This window comes from Sapajus apella, unplaced genomic scaffold (genome assembly GCF_009761245.1).
Source record: "Sapajus apella isolate SASKATOON/1434 unplaced genomic scaffold, GSC_monkey_1.0 scaffold115, whole genome shotgun sequence".
In the NCBI taxonomy this organism is placed as follows: Eukaryota; Metazoa; Chordata; class Mammalia; order Primates; family Cebidae; genus Sapajus; species Sapajus apella.
In genome coordinates, this window is record NW_022437055.1 from 1344989 (window position 1) to 1363649 (window position 18661).

Sequence of the window (18661 nt, forward strand, 5' to 3'; positions counted from 1 at the left end):
ATAATATCACTCCTGTGTTCCATCCACAGCCCCAGGCCTTCCACTTAGTCCCAGTCACGATCTATTTTGATGCAATTCATTTTATTTCTATATTTCTCCACATTCTTTTTTTCTTTTGCCTGAGAAACACTCCATGTAGATTTCTGCAGCTACTTAAGAGTTATTCTGTGATTAGTTAAGATAGTAGAGAAGCTCTTCCAGAGCTTCTGGTTCGGCTCCCCAAGATAGCCACATATACATTCTACTCTTAAAGGCTGCAGACAGGGAGAGTCCATTAATATCTATTGAAGCCCAATTCAAGGGCTTCACATCCTTCTCTGGCTAGAAACCCTTATGTCAAATGGAAATTTCCTTCACTGCAATTTGAATTTCTTGCCTCTTGCCCTTTTTTCAGTGCAGACTTAGAATAAGCCTCTCCTTTATAGCAGCTTTTCACTTTATTACTTAGATACAGACTTTATGTTGATGCTCAGTTTTAGCTTCTCTTGAGGGTCACATACCCATTAAATGCATTTTTAAAAAACGTAAACTAATTTGTTTTGTGGTGTGTGAATAGGCAAGTCTTGGACCTGGCATCTTAGGCAATGCTTTCTTTCAGCCTTTCTAGTTTTTCAAAATGTACCATTATTTCTGTGTCTCTCTTCTGGACTCTAGAGTTTCTGCTTTTCCCTTAAAGAAAGTCAAAATCAATTTCTTACATGTGTGAATCCCTTAGGCTATGTGGTACAAACATGTCTGGTGAAGGAGACCTATTTGGAAAGTAGGATTAACAGTATCTTGCTGACCTGAGAGTACAAGAAGCACAGAAAATTCACACCATTAGAGCTGGATTGGTGCTATCAATAAGAGCAATGGGACACCAGCACTCATTCAATAAAATCATCTATACTCAGAAAATGAGAAAGACTGGATTTGAGCTACTAAGACAGGAGACCAGGCAAGGCAATTAATGTTAAATTAACAAAATGTCTGAGAGTCAAACAAGGGGAACAAGAATGAAAACTAATGGGAAAGCAGTCTGATTAAGCAGGTCTCCACAGTCACTGTTTTAAATAGATTGGCCTTTAATAGTGATTTAAAAGTCTTTATTTTTCAGTTGGTGGTGGCTAACTCTTTGAGTAATCTAAGAAGAACATACACCATGACTACTTTCTGGGCCTCCATTTTCTCATCTTTAAAAAGAGAATTTTGGCCGGGCGCAGTGGCTCACGCCTGTAATCCCAGCACTTTGGGAGGCTGAGGCGGGTGGATCATGAGGTCAAAAGATCAAGACCATCCTGGCCAACATGGTGAAACCTCGTCTCTACTAAAAATACCAAAAAAAAAAAAAAAAAAATTAGCTGGGCGTGGTGGCACGTGCCTGTGGTCCCAGCTACTTGGGAGGCTGAGGTGGAAGAATCGCTTGAACCCAGGAGGCAGAGGTTGCAGTGAGCCGAGATTGCGCCACTGCACTCCAGCCTGGTGACACAGCAAGACTCCATCTCAAAAAATAAATAAATAAATAAATAAATAAATAAAATAAAAAATAAAAATAGAGAATTTTACCAGAGTTTTTCAGGATCACATCAAATCCTATCCTGATTCACTCATTTGACTTGGAATTCAAACCTAACTTGTATCCACTACAAAAGAGGGCACTTACAGGTCACATGTCATAGATCATGCCTAAAATTCTCTGATGTGGAAAAGTGAAGGAAACTTGTTTATTCCTAGTCACCTGATGTCTGAAGAGAAAAATGCCATCCCTTGGGACAATGAAGGAGCAGAGACACAGGGAGTAGGGATAAATTTCCGGGTTCTTGAGTTACTAGGTTCACCTCTCTATCTGCAAGGCTCTAACACAAGAAATGCTTGGAGTCCATTAGTAGGAAACTCAAAGTTAACTGCCAACAGTGCAATTATATTTATTACACTTCTCTAAATAAAAGAGTTCTTTTAATCATGAAGTTTGAGTGCCTTTGATACCTTTTAATTTTTCAGCAACAATGCTGCATTCGTGATCTGAATAGTGGACCACTGGGGGCGGAGATGGTGGACGCAATCTTTCTTCTTCCATTCTTCTACGATGGCGCTCCTCTCTGGCTAGCATACGCTGTTTACATTCCCACTCATACAGGTCATCTCGAGCCTGTGCGAAATCAACGTGGAGTCTGCCTGTGTCCTTCTTGTCAGTACTAGAGCCCAGGCGAATGCGGTAACCTAAATTCATAGGAGAGTAAAAGGGAGAGGAGAGAGTAAGATAGAAAGTGTGTGTGTGTGAGAGAGAGAGAAGGGCATGAATGACTATAAATACTTTTCCAAGTTCAGTGTTTGAGATGTCACTGCAACAGTTGCAAGTGACCACACAACTCCAAATTCTCTCTCCATGCTTAGCAAGGTAAATCATCAAGAGATTTTGATTATCTCTGATAATAGGTCACATTCTATGGGTTGGGTCAGTCTTGTTCTTAAGAGTTCCATTCCTCCATAACATCTTACCTCTGGCTGAGGGTGGCTCTGTGGGTAATGGTATCAAGCATGATCCTTATATGGCACCAAGGGCTGGGAAGAATGGAAAAGGTGGCCTCAAACGATCTTGTCTTTAAATAAATTCAAGAGTGTCCATTATACTATCACAAAGATTTTGGTAAAACTTAAATGCATTAACTTGGTATTTTAATCCCTAAAATTGCTTCCTAGAAGCATTTGCCAACTCTGAACCTGTTTTTTTTCCTGAAAAAAAAAAAAAAGATGGGGAGTGGTATGTGACTCAGGTGACATATAATTTGGGATCCTTAAAAAAAAAGATGCAGTGTGATTATAATATAGTAGTATAGGACTGGGATTCAGAAAACCAGTATTCAACACCCTACCTCCTGTTTTTGTGCCAGCTATACTTACCCAAGTCATGTCTCTTAATAAAAAGTGAGGAAAAATTAAGTACTTTTTGTTTCAAGAGCTCAGCTAGATATTTCCACATGAATTTATCTCATTTCACTCTCAGCACAAGCTTGCAGGGTAAACATTTTACCAAACGGAAAACTGAGCATCAAAAGAGGTTAGGGAGGTTAAGTAGCTTGCCCTGGATCAGACAATTAGCAAACAGTAGAGCTGGCCCTTGAATCTAGGACGTTAGACTCCAAATACACTGTGGTATCCTCTATTCCAAGCTGTCTCTCAAGAATAATACCCAACATAGACTTTTGCTTCTGGCTAAGATAGAGTAATAGGGGTTAGATTTGCCCTCCTACCTTAAATAACTGAAAATACGGATAAAATATATGAAATAATGCTTTTTAAAGACACTGTACATAGACAATGAAGACAGGGATCACTGAGAGACAAAAACCAAATGAAGTGATCCCTATGAATGCCCCAGCTTATTTCCTAGAGAGTTTCTGGGCCTCAGCAAAGGGAGGGGAACTCAGGCAGGGCATGACAGTATTCCCAAGTTGAGGAGACTGAACTGGGAGTCTAGGGAGACTATGGAAATAGAGTTCATAAGGCAGAGTACTAGAAAGAAAGAGCTTCAGAGATATGCAGAGGGTCCACCACTATTATTTAGCTGAGTACTAATGTCTATGTGTGTGGGAAACTACCTGAGCATTAGAGATAACAATCCCTGAAGCTCCCACAGGATTGAGAACAGCTCCTTTCCCCACCAGTCAGAGCAGAAAAATTCACACTTCTGGTACTGGGTGATCAGGAGAGTTCTGCCTTAATAGTGGGGAAAAATCAGCCCTAGAGTAAACTGCTCTGGTTTTGCTGAACAAAGATTAAGAAGCAAGACCTAAAAGGACTAACATTTTCCCGAGTTACTTAGCCGCATTTAGAAAAAAGCTCAAGACTATAGAAGTAAAAACATCTGTCACCAAATAAGGTAAACTTCAATAAAAAAATTACCTGGTATGCAAAGATGCAGAAAAATATGACCCATAATAAAGATTTAAAAAATCCACCAATCCAAACAGACCCAGAAGTGATGTAGATAACTTAATTAGTAGATAAGGATATAAAAACAATGATGAAAATTTGATTTCACATGCTCAAGAAGCTAGAGAAAAGACTGACCATATTAAGGAGGAACACAAAAGATATAAAAAGAGCCACAATCAAACAACTACAGACTTAAGCTACAATGTCTAAGTTAAAAAAACATCACCGGACAGGACTGATGGCAAATTGAATGCTGCATAAGAAAAAAACTAATGAACCTGGGGCCCCCCAGCACCTGGGCCTTCTGCCTGACCCCATCTAAGAGTTCTGCTGGTGACGGGGAGCCAGCCCACTCTCCTTATCACAGCCACCACCTGAACCCTGGGGGCTTGAGAATAAGCCTGCTGGCCCAGTCCCAGCAGAGTCCCTCCATGCCCCGTACACACCATCCAGTGGGCCACTTAAGGGCCTGGGAATTGGAGGACTCTTAGCCCCACCCATCACTGCTGGCACCTGACCACTTCCCCGAGGCCTGAGGTTGGGCCTAACCAGCTGGCACCCCCCCGAGCTTCCATGCACCCTCACACACTGAAATGCAGAGCCCCTCCCCGTATCTACATGAAGGTGTGTCAGAGAGCAGGTGAGCCACAAAGCTGGTTGTACTGGGCTGAGGGAAGAGCTTCCTCCCCAAAGTCACTCCTCTCAGCTACATAGTAGCCTAGAGATAGACAGAAAACATGTAAACTAAGTCAGGAGCCCCAGGACAAGGTTGTGATCCCGCCTGTGTAGGAAGTGGAGCTGATGCAGCCCCCTCATCCCGTTGAAGAGACCTCGGCACGGTTTACCAAGAGTTCCTCTAGCCACTCCTGTCAGGGCTGCTGTCTGTGCTCATTATTGGGTTATTCGTGGGTGAGCTTGGTGGTCCAGCTCCACCCAGCTTTGTCCTGTATCTGCTCTCCCTGGACTGAACAGGGAACCCGGAATTTCACAGATCAGCCCATCAACTGAAAGAACAGACAGCACCTCACAGTAAAAAAGATATAGCGACCACTAATCTGCTTCTGCCACAGGTGGCTCTTACCTGTACACGCCACCTACTGGCCAGGAGATTGAACTGCATGGCACAATAGGACACCTGCTGACAGAAGTGCACAGGGCTAAAGAAGCAAAACCAAAGGACCCTACCCAGCATACGCTACAGTCACACCTTCAAAGGGGAAAATGTCCCATCCAAATGAAATTAGATTCAAAAATAAGAAGTGACAGTTTCCTCAGGTGAGAAGGAACCAGTTTAAGAGCTCTGGCACCATGAAAAAACAGAGTGTTGCGACACCCCGAAAAGATCACACTAGCTCTCTAGCAATGGATCCTAAATAAAATGAAAATGACAGATAAAGAATTCAAAATACGGATTGTAAGGAAGCTCAATAAGATTCAAGAGAAAGTTGAAAACCAACACAAAGCAATCAGAGAAACAATGCAGGATATGAAAGAAGAAATAAATATCTTTTAAAAACTCCAGAACTTCTGGAAATTAAAAATTCACGAAAGGAGTTAGAAAATACAGCTGAAAGTTTTCATAACAGGCTATATCAAGAATATCAGATCTTGAACACTGGTCTTTTGAATTAATCCAGTCAGACAAAAATAATAAAAAAGGAATTAAAAACAATGAATAAAGCCTTTGAGAAATAAGGGATTCTGTAAAGCAACCACATCTATAAGTAATAGGCATTTCTGAGGGAGAAGAAGAAAAAGTGAAACGTCTGAAAAACATATTTAAGGGAATAATCCAGGAAAATTTTTCTGGTCTTGCAAGAGATGTAGACACCCAGGTACAAGAAGCTCATAGAACACCTAAAAGATATTTTGCAAGAAGAACATCACCAAGGCATATAGGCATCAGACTATCCAAAGTGGAGGAAAAAATTCTGAAAGCAGCAAAAGCGAAGCATTTTTATTTCTCCTGTCTTGCTGGATTATATGCAGATTGGGCTTTTGAATGTGTGAATTTAGTAATACTTTAAAATGTAAATGCAGGCTATTAACCTAAGTGAAACAACTCAGAAACAGAAAATCAAATACCATGTGCTATCACTTATAAGTGGGAGCTAAACAATGGGTATACATAAAGATAGATAATAGACACTGGGGACTCCAAAAGTGAAGCGTGTGGGAGGGGGATGAGGGTTAAAAATTAACTATTGGATACAATAATCATTATTTGGCTGATGGGTATACTAGAAGCCCAAAGCTCACTTATTACTGTACATAATATACTCATATAACAAACTTGCACAGGTACTCTCTGAATCTATAATGAAAAAAATGAATGAATTTGAAGACGTAGCAATAAAACTATCTGTAATAAAATACAGAAAGAAAAAACACTGAAAAAAGGAAGAGAATACCAGCGAGCTGTAAGACAACTTCAAGGGGCCTAATATATGCCTAACTGGAGCACCAAAAGGGAGGGGAGAGAACAGAAAAAAATTAAAGAAATAAGGGGAGAAAATTTTCCACATTTGATCAAAACTCAAAGATCCAAAAAGTTCAATGAACCCCAAGCATAAGAAACAAGAAGAAAATCACACCAAATCATATCATAATTGAATTGCTCAAAACCAGCAATAAAACAAATATTTTAAAAGCAGCCATGGGCAAAAGACACAATATGCACAGAGAAACACAGATAAAGATAGCATCACATTTCTTGTTGGATACTATGCAAGCAAGAAAATGGTGGAACAACATCTGAAAGGGGAAAAACATCTTTCAAAAAGAAAGATGAAATACTTTTTCAAATCAATGTCGAAAGAATTCGTCGGGAACAGATCTGCTCTACAAAAAATATTAAAGGAAATTCAAGCATAGGGAAAATGATACCAAGTGGAAATCTGAATCTATAGAAAGGAAGGAAGAACATACATAATGTATGATTCCATTTATATAAAGTTCTAGAAAAGGCACACTAATCTGATAGAGAACAGATAAATGGTTGCCTGAAGGTGGAGTGGGGAGGGGTAGAAGGACAGGATTACAAAAGGGGTGTACAGGAAGCTTTCGGGGATAGTAGACATATTCATTATTTTCATTGTTGGTGATGGTTTCACAGCTGAATACATATATAGAATATTATATAAGTGTATTTTTAAAATATGTTAAGGTCATTTTATATCAATTATTATACCTCATTAAAATTAAATTATTATAGCTAATTAAAGCTGTTACAAAGAATAATATTACCACATAATGCTAAAACTAGCATACATCGCTTTTAGAAAAAGGAAGAATGAATACATTTCATAAGCGAAACTTTATAGGGCTCTTTACAGTTTATAATACATTTGCACATTCATTCATCTTATTTGATCATCTGAGTTATCAGAAAAATGGGGCTATTAATGATTACCTTCCTACTCTCCCAGAACTGTAGAGAGTATCAAATAATAGGATGATATGAAAGCTCTACATAAACCTCACTAAAGATACTACAATGCTATAGGTTGGGTGCACTGTGCACAGTGCCAGCGCCTAAAGGTGCTCCAATTCCATCAGAAAAAAAAAGATTATCTCCACATTTTCTAGCCCCTTTTGTAAGAGATTTTTGTTTGTTGTTTTAATTGCTTTCTTTTACAAAATGACATAACAGCCACCCCATTCAGGAGATTGGTAGCACTTGTGCACTTTCAGGGGACAGGTTCAAAGTTAAAGGGAAAAATTTAGTTGTTTTCATGTCACTGATTGAAGTCCTCTTTCTTTTGGCAGCCCTAAGAATGTTTCTAGGAGGTGGCTGTTAACAGAGAGCTGATTTTGTTCATGTTTAGATGGATGCTTCCTGATCAGTATATTGTCTTTTAAGTACAACTATGCAGGGTTTTTTGAGATCTTTATGTTCTTATTAAAACAGTCTCATGGAATGCTCAGTTATCATTGATAAGTGCTGTCAAATTTTCAGTAGTTAGATTCTATAGCACTTAGCAATTGTAATAAGAGTATTCTCCATATACCTCCTCCTTTCCTTCCCCATGTTACTAGCCTACTTTTTCAAAAACCTTTGTTATATCTTCCTCTGCCTATTACAACAGGCTTCTAACTGACCTCCTCTCTTCTTTTTTCATCTCTCCTCTAATACAGTTTTATTCAGAGCTGTCAAATTAATCTTGCAGAAACAATTATCTTCCTTGTTCAAAAATTTCTTCAATTCCCTAGTACCCAAGGAGCAAAGACCCAACTGTTAAGCCTTTTGGAGTGTGCTAATAACTGATGTTCTGCCTCCTCCTCTCATGTCTACTTAGTAAACAAACCACTACTCACTGTTTCCTGAGTGTTTGCCAAAGCTTACCACTTTTATACTTTTGCTCACGCTGTTTTTACGTCCCATTGTCCACAAGCAAAAGTTTTTCCTTTGTCAAAGACTTGGTCCAAAAGCTACCTTTCCCGATGCCCCCAGTTAGGAGTCAGAAATTTTCTCTTTCTCTCTCTCCTACCTTTATCCCTGACTTCTTCCTCTATGGCACTTGTCACTTTTAATCTCTTATTAGCAGTGTGTGTATTATATCAGTGTATTTAGTAATGCCTGGCACTAAATACATTTTTCTTTAATAAATAAACGTATGACTATATACTAACTCTAAGTTCATTATGGGGAAGAACTAGGTTTTACTCATTTTCTACTCTGCACAGCACCTAGCACGATAGTTTACACAAATAAGATGTTCAATAAGCACCTGTTATATGAATAATGATGCTGTCATCATAAAATGTCTAGCACTTGGATTCAATTCTTCCAAATCATTACTGTTAGTCAAGGAAGTAGTTCAATGTGGCAGTATTAAGAGCTGGGGCCTTTAAGAGGTGATTGGGTCATGAGGGCTCTGTCCTCATGAATGGATTAATCCATTAATGAACTAGCAGGTTCTCAGGAGAGTAGGACTTGTGGCTTTATAAGAAGAGGAAGAAAGACCTGAGCTAACTCTCTGTAGAGAGACCCCACCAGCAAGAAGGCCTTCCCCAGATGTGCCTCCTAGACCTTGGACTTCCAGCCTCCATAACTGTAAACAATGAACTCCCTTTCTTTATAAATTGCTCAGTTTCAGGTATTCTTTTATAAGAAACAGAAAATGGACTAAGACACACCCTAAATCAGAATTTTTACTATAAACAGGAGATAGTTCTTACTATCTCCACTCCAACTACTGTACTATACAAGCCACTGTCACTTCTGGGTTAGACTAATATCACAGTTGGTTAACTTAGTTCCCAGTCACCACCCCTGCTCATACCAATTAGCCCATCTTCTGCTCAGAAGTAACATTTCTAAAATGTAAATCAGATCATGTCACTGAATTCCTTAAAATCCTCCAGTGGCTTCCAGAATAAAACTCATTGTCATAGTTCATAAGACAACATGATTTGGTATTGCCTACCTTTCAGACTTCATTTCCCTCCACCCCAACTCTCATTTTCTATGCTCCAGTCATACTAAACTTCTATCCTCTGCTTGAACATGCCAAGTCCATTTTTATCTCAGGGCCTTTGGCTTGCTGTTCCTTACTTCGGAATGCTCTTCCCCAAGATGTTCACATGGCAATCTCTCTTCACATTATCCAAGTCTCAGTTCAAATGTCAGAGAAGACTTCCTTTCCTAACAACTCTGGGTACATTAACCTTTTTTATCTCCCTAGGAGTACTTACCAGTACTGAAAGTAACTTATTTATTTGTTTTCATATATATTTTGCCATTTCCAGAATGTAATATCCTTGATGGCCGGAGGTCTATCTGCCTCAGCCTTAGCTGTATCCCCAGCAACTTAGCATTCTGTCTAGCAGTCAATAAATATTTGACAACTTACTGACTTCCATAACTATTTATGAGCATCTACTTTTGTGCTAGGGTGTGTGCTAGGTGCTGGGGATTCAATGTTAAACAAGACACAGTCTCTGCCCTTAAAGATTTCACACACTGGTAGGGGAGATGGATGTGGAAAGGGGCAGTTCTAGCATGGGATAGTAGGTGTCGTAGTGTTGGGAGGAAGCACCAGGTGCTGTGAAAGCCCTAAGGAAGGAGTGTCTAAAGCAGCGCTGGGCAGAGTACGGAGACAGGTCAGAGACAGCTTTCCAGAGGAGGGTGTGCCTGAGCTTGAGCTTTAGGGGGTGTGTGTGGCAGGCAAGGTGATAAAACACCATGGCACATTCTGGAAATTAGAGTTCACTTAGTGTGGTTGGGACATGGTGTGTGAGGGAAGGAAGGATCAGGAGATGACTCTAAGAGGTAGAGCACACAGTCAAGGCCTTCAAATGCCACATGTGAGGAGTCTGGAGTTATCCCATAGACAATTGGGAGTTACTGAAGAGCTTTAAAGGAAGAAGTTGAATGGGAACATTCAGTTTCCATCTCTGAAGGCAAGAGCAGGTAATACTAAACCCAAACTTGGCTGCTACAGACAAATAGTCCTGTCAATCTCTATATTGGCCTGGTGGGCACAATCCCCACATCTAAACACCTACCAGACAGATACAGGGCTTTGTCCACCATGTACTCCTCAGCAAAGCGAATGTGGCAGAAGTTCTTTTTGCTCTTGCGAATGGCAATGATCTCTCCACACTGCTCAAAAACTTCCACGATGATTTGCTCTGTTCCATTTTCAGGCAGGCCACCCACAAATACTGTTTTGCATCCTGGTGGTCTTTCTCGGGTTGCAGGAGGTGGAAGATCTAAGTTTAAGGGCAAAAACATTTGAAATTAAAATGTTTGCTTGGGACAAAACTCTTCAAAACATAACATTTCCCTACTATCCATGTCAAACTTTTGTCTAAGAGTGTCAGAAGGACATGGCCCCTGAGGTATTCATCTCTGCTCCACAGAAAACTGATTGCGTGAAACTAAAAATCATTTTATTTAATCGTTTGGTGACCATGACATCTGGAGCATAAAGACCCAGTCTGATCTGTCTGTCTCATCCAGAGTCCTTTAGTTTTGTTCCTTACTTTTGTTCTGACAATTCAGCTATGCCAAAATTTTAGGCATTTTTATTAAGAAATTAGTGGGAGAAAATCCCACTCAGTTTACACAGTTATTATCAAGAGTTGTCACAATCAGCGTTCCTGAGACAGGAGTTGTTTAATTCAGATTGTAGTTACTATATTCTCTCTGTTCATGCTTACTGAAGGAACTGATTCAGGATTAATTTGACAATGATGGGGTGCCTACTTACAACAATGCCTACAGCTGTCACAATGATTTGGTTTCACAAAATCAGAGTATAAACCATCCCTTTTATGTTGTTTTTTTTTTTTTTAAATATCAGTGAGCCTTTCCTCAAATTCCTTGCTGGAGAGGTGAGGTCCAGAGTCAGTCTTGCAGCATTTACAGGGAAATATGAAAGACAGCAGAGAAAATAAGCTTGTCTAGGAAATCATTAACTAAAGTGAGACAAATTTGGCCATAGAGAATCATTAAAAACCTACTTAATGAGATAATTCTCCCTCTGTTTCAAAAAAAATATGCACTCATCTTATACATAAAGCCTGTTCTATCTGCCAGCTCCTTGTTGCTATTTATATGTATTAAAGCATTTTCCAAGTGAACTCCTACAGTCCATAGCCCAACAAAACAAAGCATGATGGTCATGGGTTTTCTGGTGTTGGTTTTGTATCTGCAAGGATTTATTGTGTGTAATCCGTTCTTTTCCATTCAGCTCTTAACAACAATTCTCCTAGCTCAAGATTTGGAGGGCTCAACAACCAGTGATTATAGTTCACATGCAAAAGTAAATGAGTCTTGTTCATAGATTAGGCCAAGGCCCTCAACATGACTCTTATCCAAGTTGGCAAGCAGTTGATTTGGGAGCTTCCTTGGGTATCAGAATCTCTAGCTTCCTCACTTTGCTACTACTCTCTGTCTTGTTGGTGTGGCTAAGAATAATCAGTTCCTCGTAATACCCTCTTTACCTCTATTTGATCAATAAAAGGGGTAAAGGGATTCAGGGAACTTACAAACTTTCTGTTAATTTTTACAAGTCTGTAATTTCAAGACCTCACTGTACTGGTTTTTTGTTCCATATGAGACGATTGAAGGGAAAGAGAAAAGAACCTAGTGAGCAGGAATCTGAAATGCCTTAGTCACAGCCACTGAAGAAGTTGTAATTTTGGCCAAAATGGAGAAGATGAGGTCTAGAATTAAGACTTATGCTTTTGAGTTTTTAAGAACTGGAAGAGATTCGAACCATCACACTCCCAGTGATTCTTAACTCTTGTGGCACATTTGAATCAATCTGGAAGGTAAATAAAGCCTGGACCTTACCCCAGTGGGTCTGATTTAATTAGTCTGGGGGGCGGCCTGTGCATTAGTTTTTTTGATTCTTTTTAAGCTTCTCAGGCAGTTGTAATATGTAGCAAAGGTTGAAAACTATTGACTTAGTCTAAATCTCTGATATTACAGAGGAAAAAGCTGAGTGAGGTTAAATATCTCATTCCAGGTGACCATATTAGATGGAAGGAACAAGAAATTAGAGTAGGTACAGCAAATGCAAAAGAACAGAACTCATAACAACCACTCTTTCAGACCAAAGTGCAATCAAATTAGAACTCAGGATTAAGAAACACTCAAAACCGCACAACAACGTGGAAAATGAACAACCTGCTCCTGAATGGCTACTGGATAAATAATGAAATGAAGGCAGAAATAAAGATGTTCTTGGAAACCAATGAGAATGAAGACACAATGTACCAGAATCTCTGGGACACATTTAAAGTAGTCTCTAAAGGGAAATGTATACCACTAAATGCACACATAAGAAGGGAGGAAAGATCTAAAATTGACACCCTGTTGTCACAATTAAAAAAACTAGAGGAGCAAGATCAAACAAATTCAAAAGCTAGCAAAGACAAGAAAACACTAAGATCAGAGCAGAACTGAAGGAGATAGAGACACACACACAAAAAAAACCCTCAAAAATCAATAAATCCAGGAACTGGTTTCTTGAAAAGATCAACAAAATAGATAGATCAATAGCCAGACTAATAACAAAGAGAGAAGAATAGAATAGACATAATAAAGGGGATATCAACTGATTCCACAGAAATACAAACTACCATCAGCGATTACTACAAACACTTCTATGCACATAAACCAGTAAATCTGGAAAAAATGGATAAATTCCTGAACACTTGCACCCTCCCAAGACTAAACCAGGAAGAAGTCGAATCCCTGAATAGACTAATCACAAGGTCTGAAGTTGAGGCAGCAATTAATAGCCTACCAACCAAAAAAAGTCCAGGTCCAGACGGATGCTACCAGACGTACAAAGAGGAGCTGGTACCAATCCTTCTGAAACTATTCCAAACAATACAAAAAGAGGGAATCCCTCCTAACTCATTTTAAAAGTTTAACATCATCCTGATACCAAAAACTGGCAGAGACACAACTGAAAAAGAAAATTTCAGGCCAATATCCATGATGAACATCAATGCAAAAATCTTCAATAAAATACTGGCAAAACGAATGCAACAGCACATCCAAAAGCTTATCCATCAAGATCAAGTAGGCTTCAACCCGGAGATGCAAGGCTGGTTCAACATATGCAAGTCTATAAACGTAATCTACCACATAAACAGAACCAAAGACAAAAACCACATGATTATCTCAATAGATGCAGAAAAGGTCTTTGACAAAATTGAACAGCCCTTTATGCTAAAAACTCTCAATAAACTAGGTATGAATGGACCGTATCTCAAAATAATAAAAGCTATTAACATCATACTGAATGGACAAAAGCTGGAAGCATTCCCTTTGAAAACTGGCACTAGACAAGGGTGCCCTCTCTCAACATTCCTATTCAACATAGTATTGGAAGTTCTAGCCAGAGCAATCAGGCAAGAAAAAGAAATAAAGGGTATTCACTTAGGAAAAGAAGAAGTCAAACTGTCTCTATTTTCAGATGACATGATTGTATATTTAGAAGACCCCATAGTCTCAGCCCAAAATCTCCTTAAGACGATAAGCAACTTTGACAAAGTCTCAGGATACAAAATCAATGAGCAAAAATTGCAAGCATTCCTATACACCAATAACAGACAAACAGAGAGCCAAATCATGAGTGAACTCTCTTTCACAATTGCCACAAAGAGAATAAAATATCTAGGAATACAACCAACAAAAGATGTGAAGGACCTTTTTAAGGAGAACTACAAACCACTGCTCTAGGAAATAAGAGAGAACACAAACAGATGGAAAAACATTCCATGCTCATGGTTAGGAAGAATCAATATTGTGAAAATGTCCATACTGCCCAAAGTAATGTATAGATTCAATGCTATCTCCATCAAGCTACCATTGACCTTCTTCACAGACCTAGAAAAAACCATCTTAAACTTCATATGGAACCAAAAAAGAGCCCACATAGCCAAGACAATCCTAAGCAAAAAGAACAAAGCTGGAGGCATCATGCTCACCTAACTTTAAACTATACTACAAGGCTACTTTAATCAAAACAGCATGGTACTGGTACCAAAACAGAGATATAGACCCATGGAACAGAACAGAGGCCTTGGAAGTACTGCCACACATCTACAATCATCTGATCTTTGATAAACCTGACAAAAGCAATGGGGAAAGGATTCCCTGTTTAATAAATGCTGTTGGGAAAACTGGCTAGCCATCTGCAGAAAGCTGAAACTGGACCCTTTCTTTACACCTTATATAAAAATTAACTCCAGATGGATTAAATATTTAAACATAAGACAAAACACTATAAAAACCCTAGAAGAAAATCTAGGCAATATCATTCAGGACATAGGCATAGGCAATGACTTCATGACTAAAACACCAAAAGCAATGGCAACAAAAGCCAAAACAGACAAATGGAATCTAAGTAAACTTAAAAGCTTCTGCACAGCAAAAGAAACAATCATTAGAGTGAACTGGCAACCAACAGAATGGGAAAAAAATTTTGCAAGCTACCCATCTGACAAAGGACTATTATCCAGAATTTACAAGGAACTAAAACAAATTTACAAGAAAAAAATAAATAAACTCATCCAAAATTGGGCAAAGGATATGAACAGACACTTTTCAAAAGAAGACATTTATGCAGCCAAGAAACATATGAAAAAATGCTCATCTTCACTGGTCATTAGAGAAATGCAAATCAAAATCACATTGAGATACCATCTCATGCCAGTTAGAATGGTGATCATTAAAAAATCAGGAGACAACAGATGCTGGAGAGGATGCAGAGAAATAAGAATGCTTTTACACTGTTGGTAGGAGTGAAATTAGTTCAACCATTGTGGAAGACAGTGTGGGGATTCCTCAAGGCTCTAGAAATAGAAATACCATTTGACCCAGCAATCCCATTACTGTGTGTATACCCAAAGGATTATAAATCATTCTATTATAAAGACACATGCATATGTATGTTCATTGTGGCACTGTTTACAATAGTAAAGACCTGGAACCAACCCAAATGCCCATCAATGATATACTAGATAAAGAAAATGTGGCACATATATACCATGGAATACTATGCAGCCATAAAAAAGGATGAGTTCATGTCCTTTGCAGGGACATGGATGAGTCTGGAAACCATAATTCTCAGCAAACTGATACAAGAACAGAAAACCAAACACCGCATGTTCTTACTCATAGGTGGGTGTTGAACAATGAGAACACATGGACACAGGGAGGGGAACATCACACACTGGGGTCTGTTGGGGGTGGAGGGCTAGGGGAGGGATAGTGGGGTGGGGAGATTGGGGAGGGATAACATTGGGAGAAATACCTAAAGTAGGTGATGGGGGGATGGAGGTAGCAAACTACTATGGCATGTGTATACCTATGTAACAATCCTGCAAGATCCGCACATGTACCCCAGAACTTAAAGTATAATAATAATAATAAGAAGATCTTGTAGCAAGTAAACCTAAATTTAAATCTTAACTTCATTACTGACTGTATGACCTTGGGAAAATTACATAACCCCTGAAAATCTCTTTCTTCATCTTTAAAATAGGGTTGCTATTCCCACCTTACAAGGGTTATTGTAGGATAACTGATTATATGCTATCTGTATTGCATGTGGTTCAATACCTACCAGTTGACAGGTTCCCAAAAAACAGCAGTCCTTATAGTGTTATTATTATTTACTATTATAGAACCTAGGTTTCTTAATTCCCAATCTGGGACTTTCTAAAGTCCTACCAGAAGTCTGGAGTAGAGTGGTAGCTAAGATATGAACTTTAAAATTTCCAGATCCTTGTGTTACCCAGATGTTTAGATAAGGCTGGGATTGAGAAGGAACCACTCATATGGATAGAGAAATCTACAGCTATGAAGACACATATGGCTCTGATCATGGAACACAACCCCCCTGCCCCCCCCACCACCTACTACATAAGGTAAAGAATTTTTAAGAGTATCCATATAGTTAGAGCCATGTTTTAAAATCAGAGCCTTTAGAATACAGTCCTGTTTCAGAATAAAAAGGCTTCTTAAGTTTACTATTTAGGAGAATTAGGTGGTAAAGAATCCTTTTGTGAAGCAAATAATCACTTTATACTGTTTAAATTTCCTTTGGTCTACCTTTAGGCCCACTGAGAGACTGTAAAAAGCATCTGGTTACTGCAACAGTTAAATGTAACACTGAAAATGCAAAGGCTCCTTCCCTTGGCTACATTAGTGGGATTTAAAACTTCTGTAATGAAGCCATCATCCTATTTAGATGCTGTCATTCTTCTATGGTGACTGTCTTCTAAGTAAAAGGGCATAAAAACCACTAACAGTAATGTCAAGAATGCTGGGGATTTATTTATTTTCCTTGGGTAATTGTAGAAAGTTTCTTTGATAGCATTTGCTGAGATTTAGGTGTATGCCACCAAGCAGGGCAATGGGCTATACTATTTTCTTAACGGATAGTACCTGTTCCTTAATTAACAGCTCAAAGCACTTTGTCCGTCTGGGCCTGATTTTCTAATCCCACTGAAATACAGTGATCAGGGCACAGCAATGATAACCCATAGGAGAGCAAATTCAAAGCCCACCTGTTAATCAGGTAATGTGCTAAGCTCTATGGAACCCCAATCACCACTCAGGATGGAGACAAAGAAAAGTTCCATGTAAAAAGATTCAAGATAACTGGGAACATAAAGAATTCTAATCTCTGGTAATGGAAAAGGAGGAGCTTCTAGCAATTCTAATTACACCCAAGCATCCACTCTGGGGAGCTATGTTGGGGCAATCGGAGTCACTGCTAATCTTTGAGAAGTGAGGCAGGAAGCAAGCATAGAGGACCGATAAGCCACTTGAATCTTGCTTTTCAAAGGAGCATCACAGATCACTCAGCTGGTTTGCCAGGATTTATATACTGCAAAGTCTTTGAGTCGATTTTATTAGCTCAAGATTGAAGGTCCCCTGGACAATCAGCAGGGTTTAAATGAATGTTAATGTAATCCCAACTGATTGGAAAAATTAGAAGGCTGGGGAATTTTAAATAATGCTCAATCTACCCACTTTCTCTAATTCTCTTTAGAGCATTCAGCCCTGAGAGTCAAAATGGGGTCTTCCTGTTTTTATATTGTAAAATGAAAACATTACTCTTGCTCTTTTTCTGGCTCCTGGGTATTTTCCCATGTGCCTGGACACAGATAGCAGATGATATTCCATTACTTATTCCCTGTTCACTGTTATTTCCCAGTAGTCTCAAACTGTAACCTCTCCATAGAAGGTCTAATCACTAAAGTGAAAAATCTTGGCAAAATCACATTTTCTGGAGAGATGGTGTTACCCTCTTTTCTTACCACTAAGAACTGCTAACTAGGAATTCAGTAAATCTCTGATGGACACTCTGTGAAAAAAAAAAGTGTGCTCCAGGGCACTTCTTTTTTTCCTGTTATATCTCAATTTTCTAGAAATCAGAGGATGTTGCTTCTGCAACAATGGGGTACTCACTCACCCTTTATCTTCAGGAGAGGTGCTTGGTCTGCTCCACTCTAGTTTGATCCCTTGACTTTTTAGACTATGTCTGATTTTGCCCAGTCTATATAAGAGAAGTGAAGTCCCTTATCAGACATCTTATGGCTATTTAGTGGTAGAGAGCTGGGATATAAAACCAGGCTGGCTTGTGTCACATCCAAGCTTGAAAACTTACCCATTACACTATAGTGCCTGCTCCAGAGAAGATACAAACCTCTACATGCTACCTGCCAACCAGCCCTTGCTTTTCCTAATGAATTTTAAAGGACTTTTGCCTATGTAAATAATTATTGTGGTAGCTACATTTTTAATGTAGAGATTCATAACTTCAGAGCTGGATGAAGCATTGGCGTTATCCAGGCTAATCTAACCCAATATCTTTGCTTTACAGACAAGGAGGTTGAGACTCAAGGAGGTTATATGACTATCTCCAGATCCCACAGCTAGTTAGTGACAGAGCTGGGAACAGAACACAGTTCTCTTGATTTACAAACTGGTAGCCTGTCTTCTATATTATAATACCATTTTTTTGTACATTTGATGTAGATACACCCAGAAAAGTCTAGTAAGCAGTTGGCTACATGTATCTGAAGCTCAGAAGAGATATAGACTACAAATATAGATTTGGAGGTCATTAGCATGTGGTGGTAATTACCTCATGCTCTTTTGGTTTTCTTTCTAGACTTCTGACTCTTCCTTCTGTCATCATCCATCCAACTCTCCCTCCCTCCATCATTCAACAAATATTTATTGAACACCTACTATATGTAAGAC

General features: G+C 39.1%; 1 protein-coding gene across 8 annotated transcripts in view; it reads right to left on the bottom strand.

Annotated features, from left to right (window-relative positions):
- The window catches only part of ENOX2 (ecto-NOX disulfide-thiol exchanger 2), a 275984-nt gene that overhangs the window by 48541 nt on the left and 208782 nt on the right, over positions 1-18661 (bottom strand). For all 8 annotated transcript variants that reach the window (XR_004263438.1, XM_032260196.1, XM_032260200.1 and 5 more), the window contains 2 exons: positions 10426-10632; positions 1966-2199 (listed from right to left, as the gene is read on the bottom strand). Coding sequence is in view for 7 of the 8 variants with exons in the window: in XM_032260196.1 (XP_032116087.1) it covers positions 1966-2199; positions 10426-10632 (441 nt within the window). In the remaining variant the exon portion in view is untranslated. The remainder of the gene's footprint in view (positions 1-1965; positions 2200-10425; positions 10633-18661) is intronic.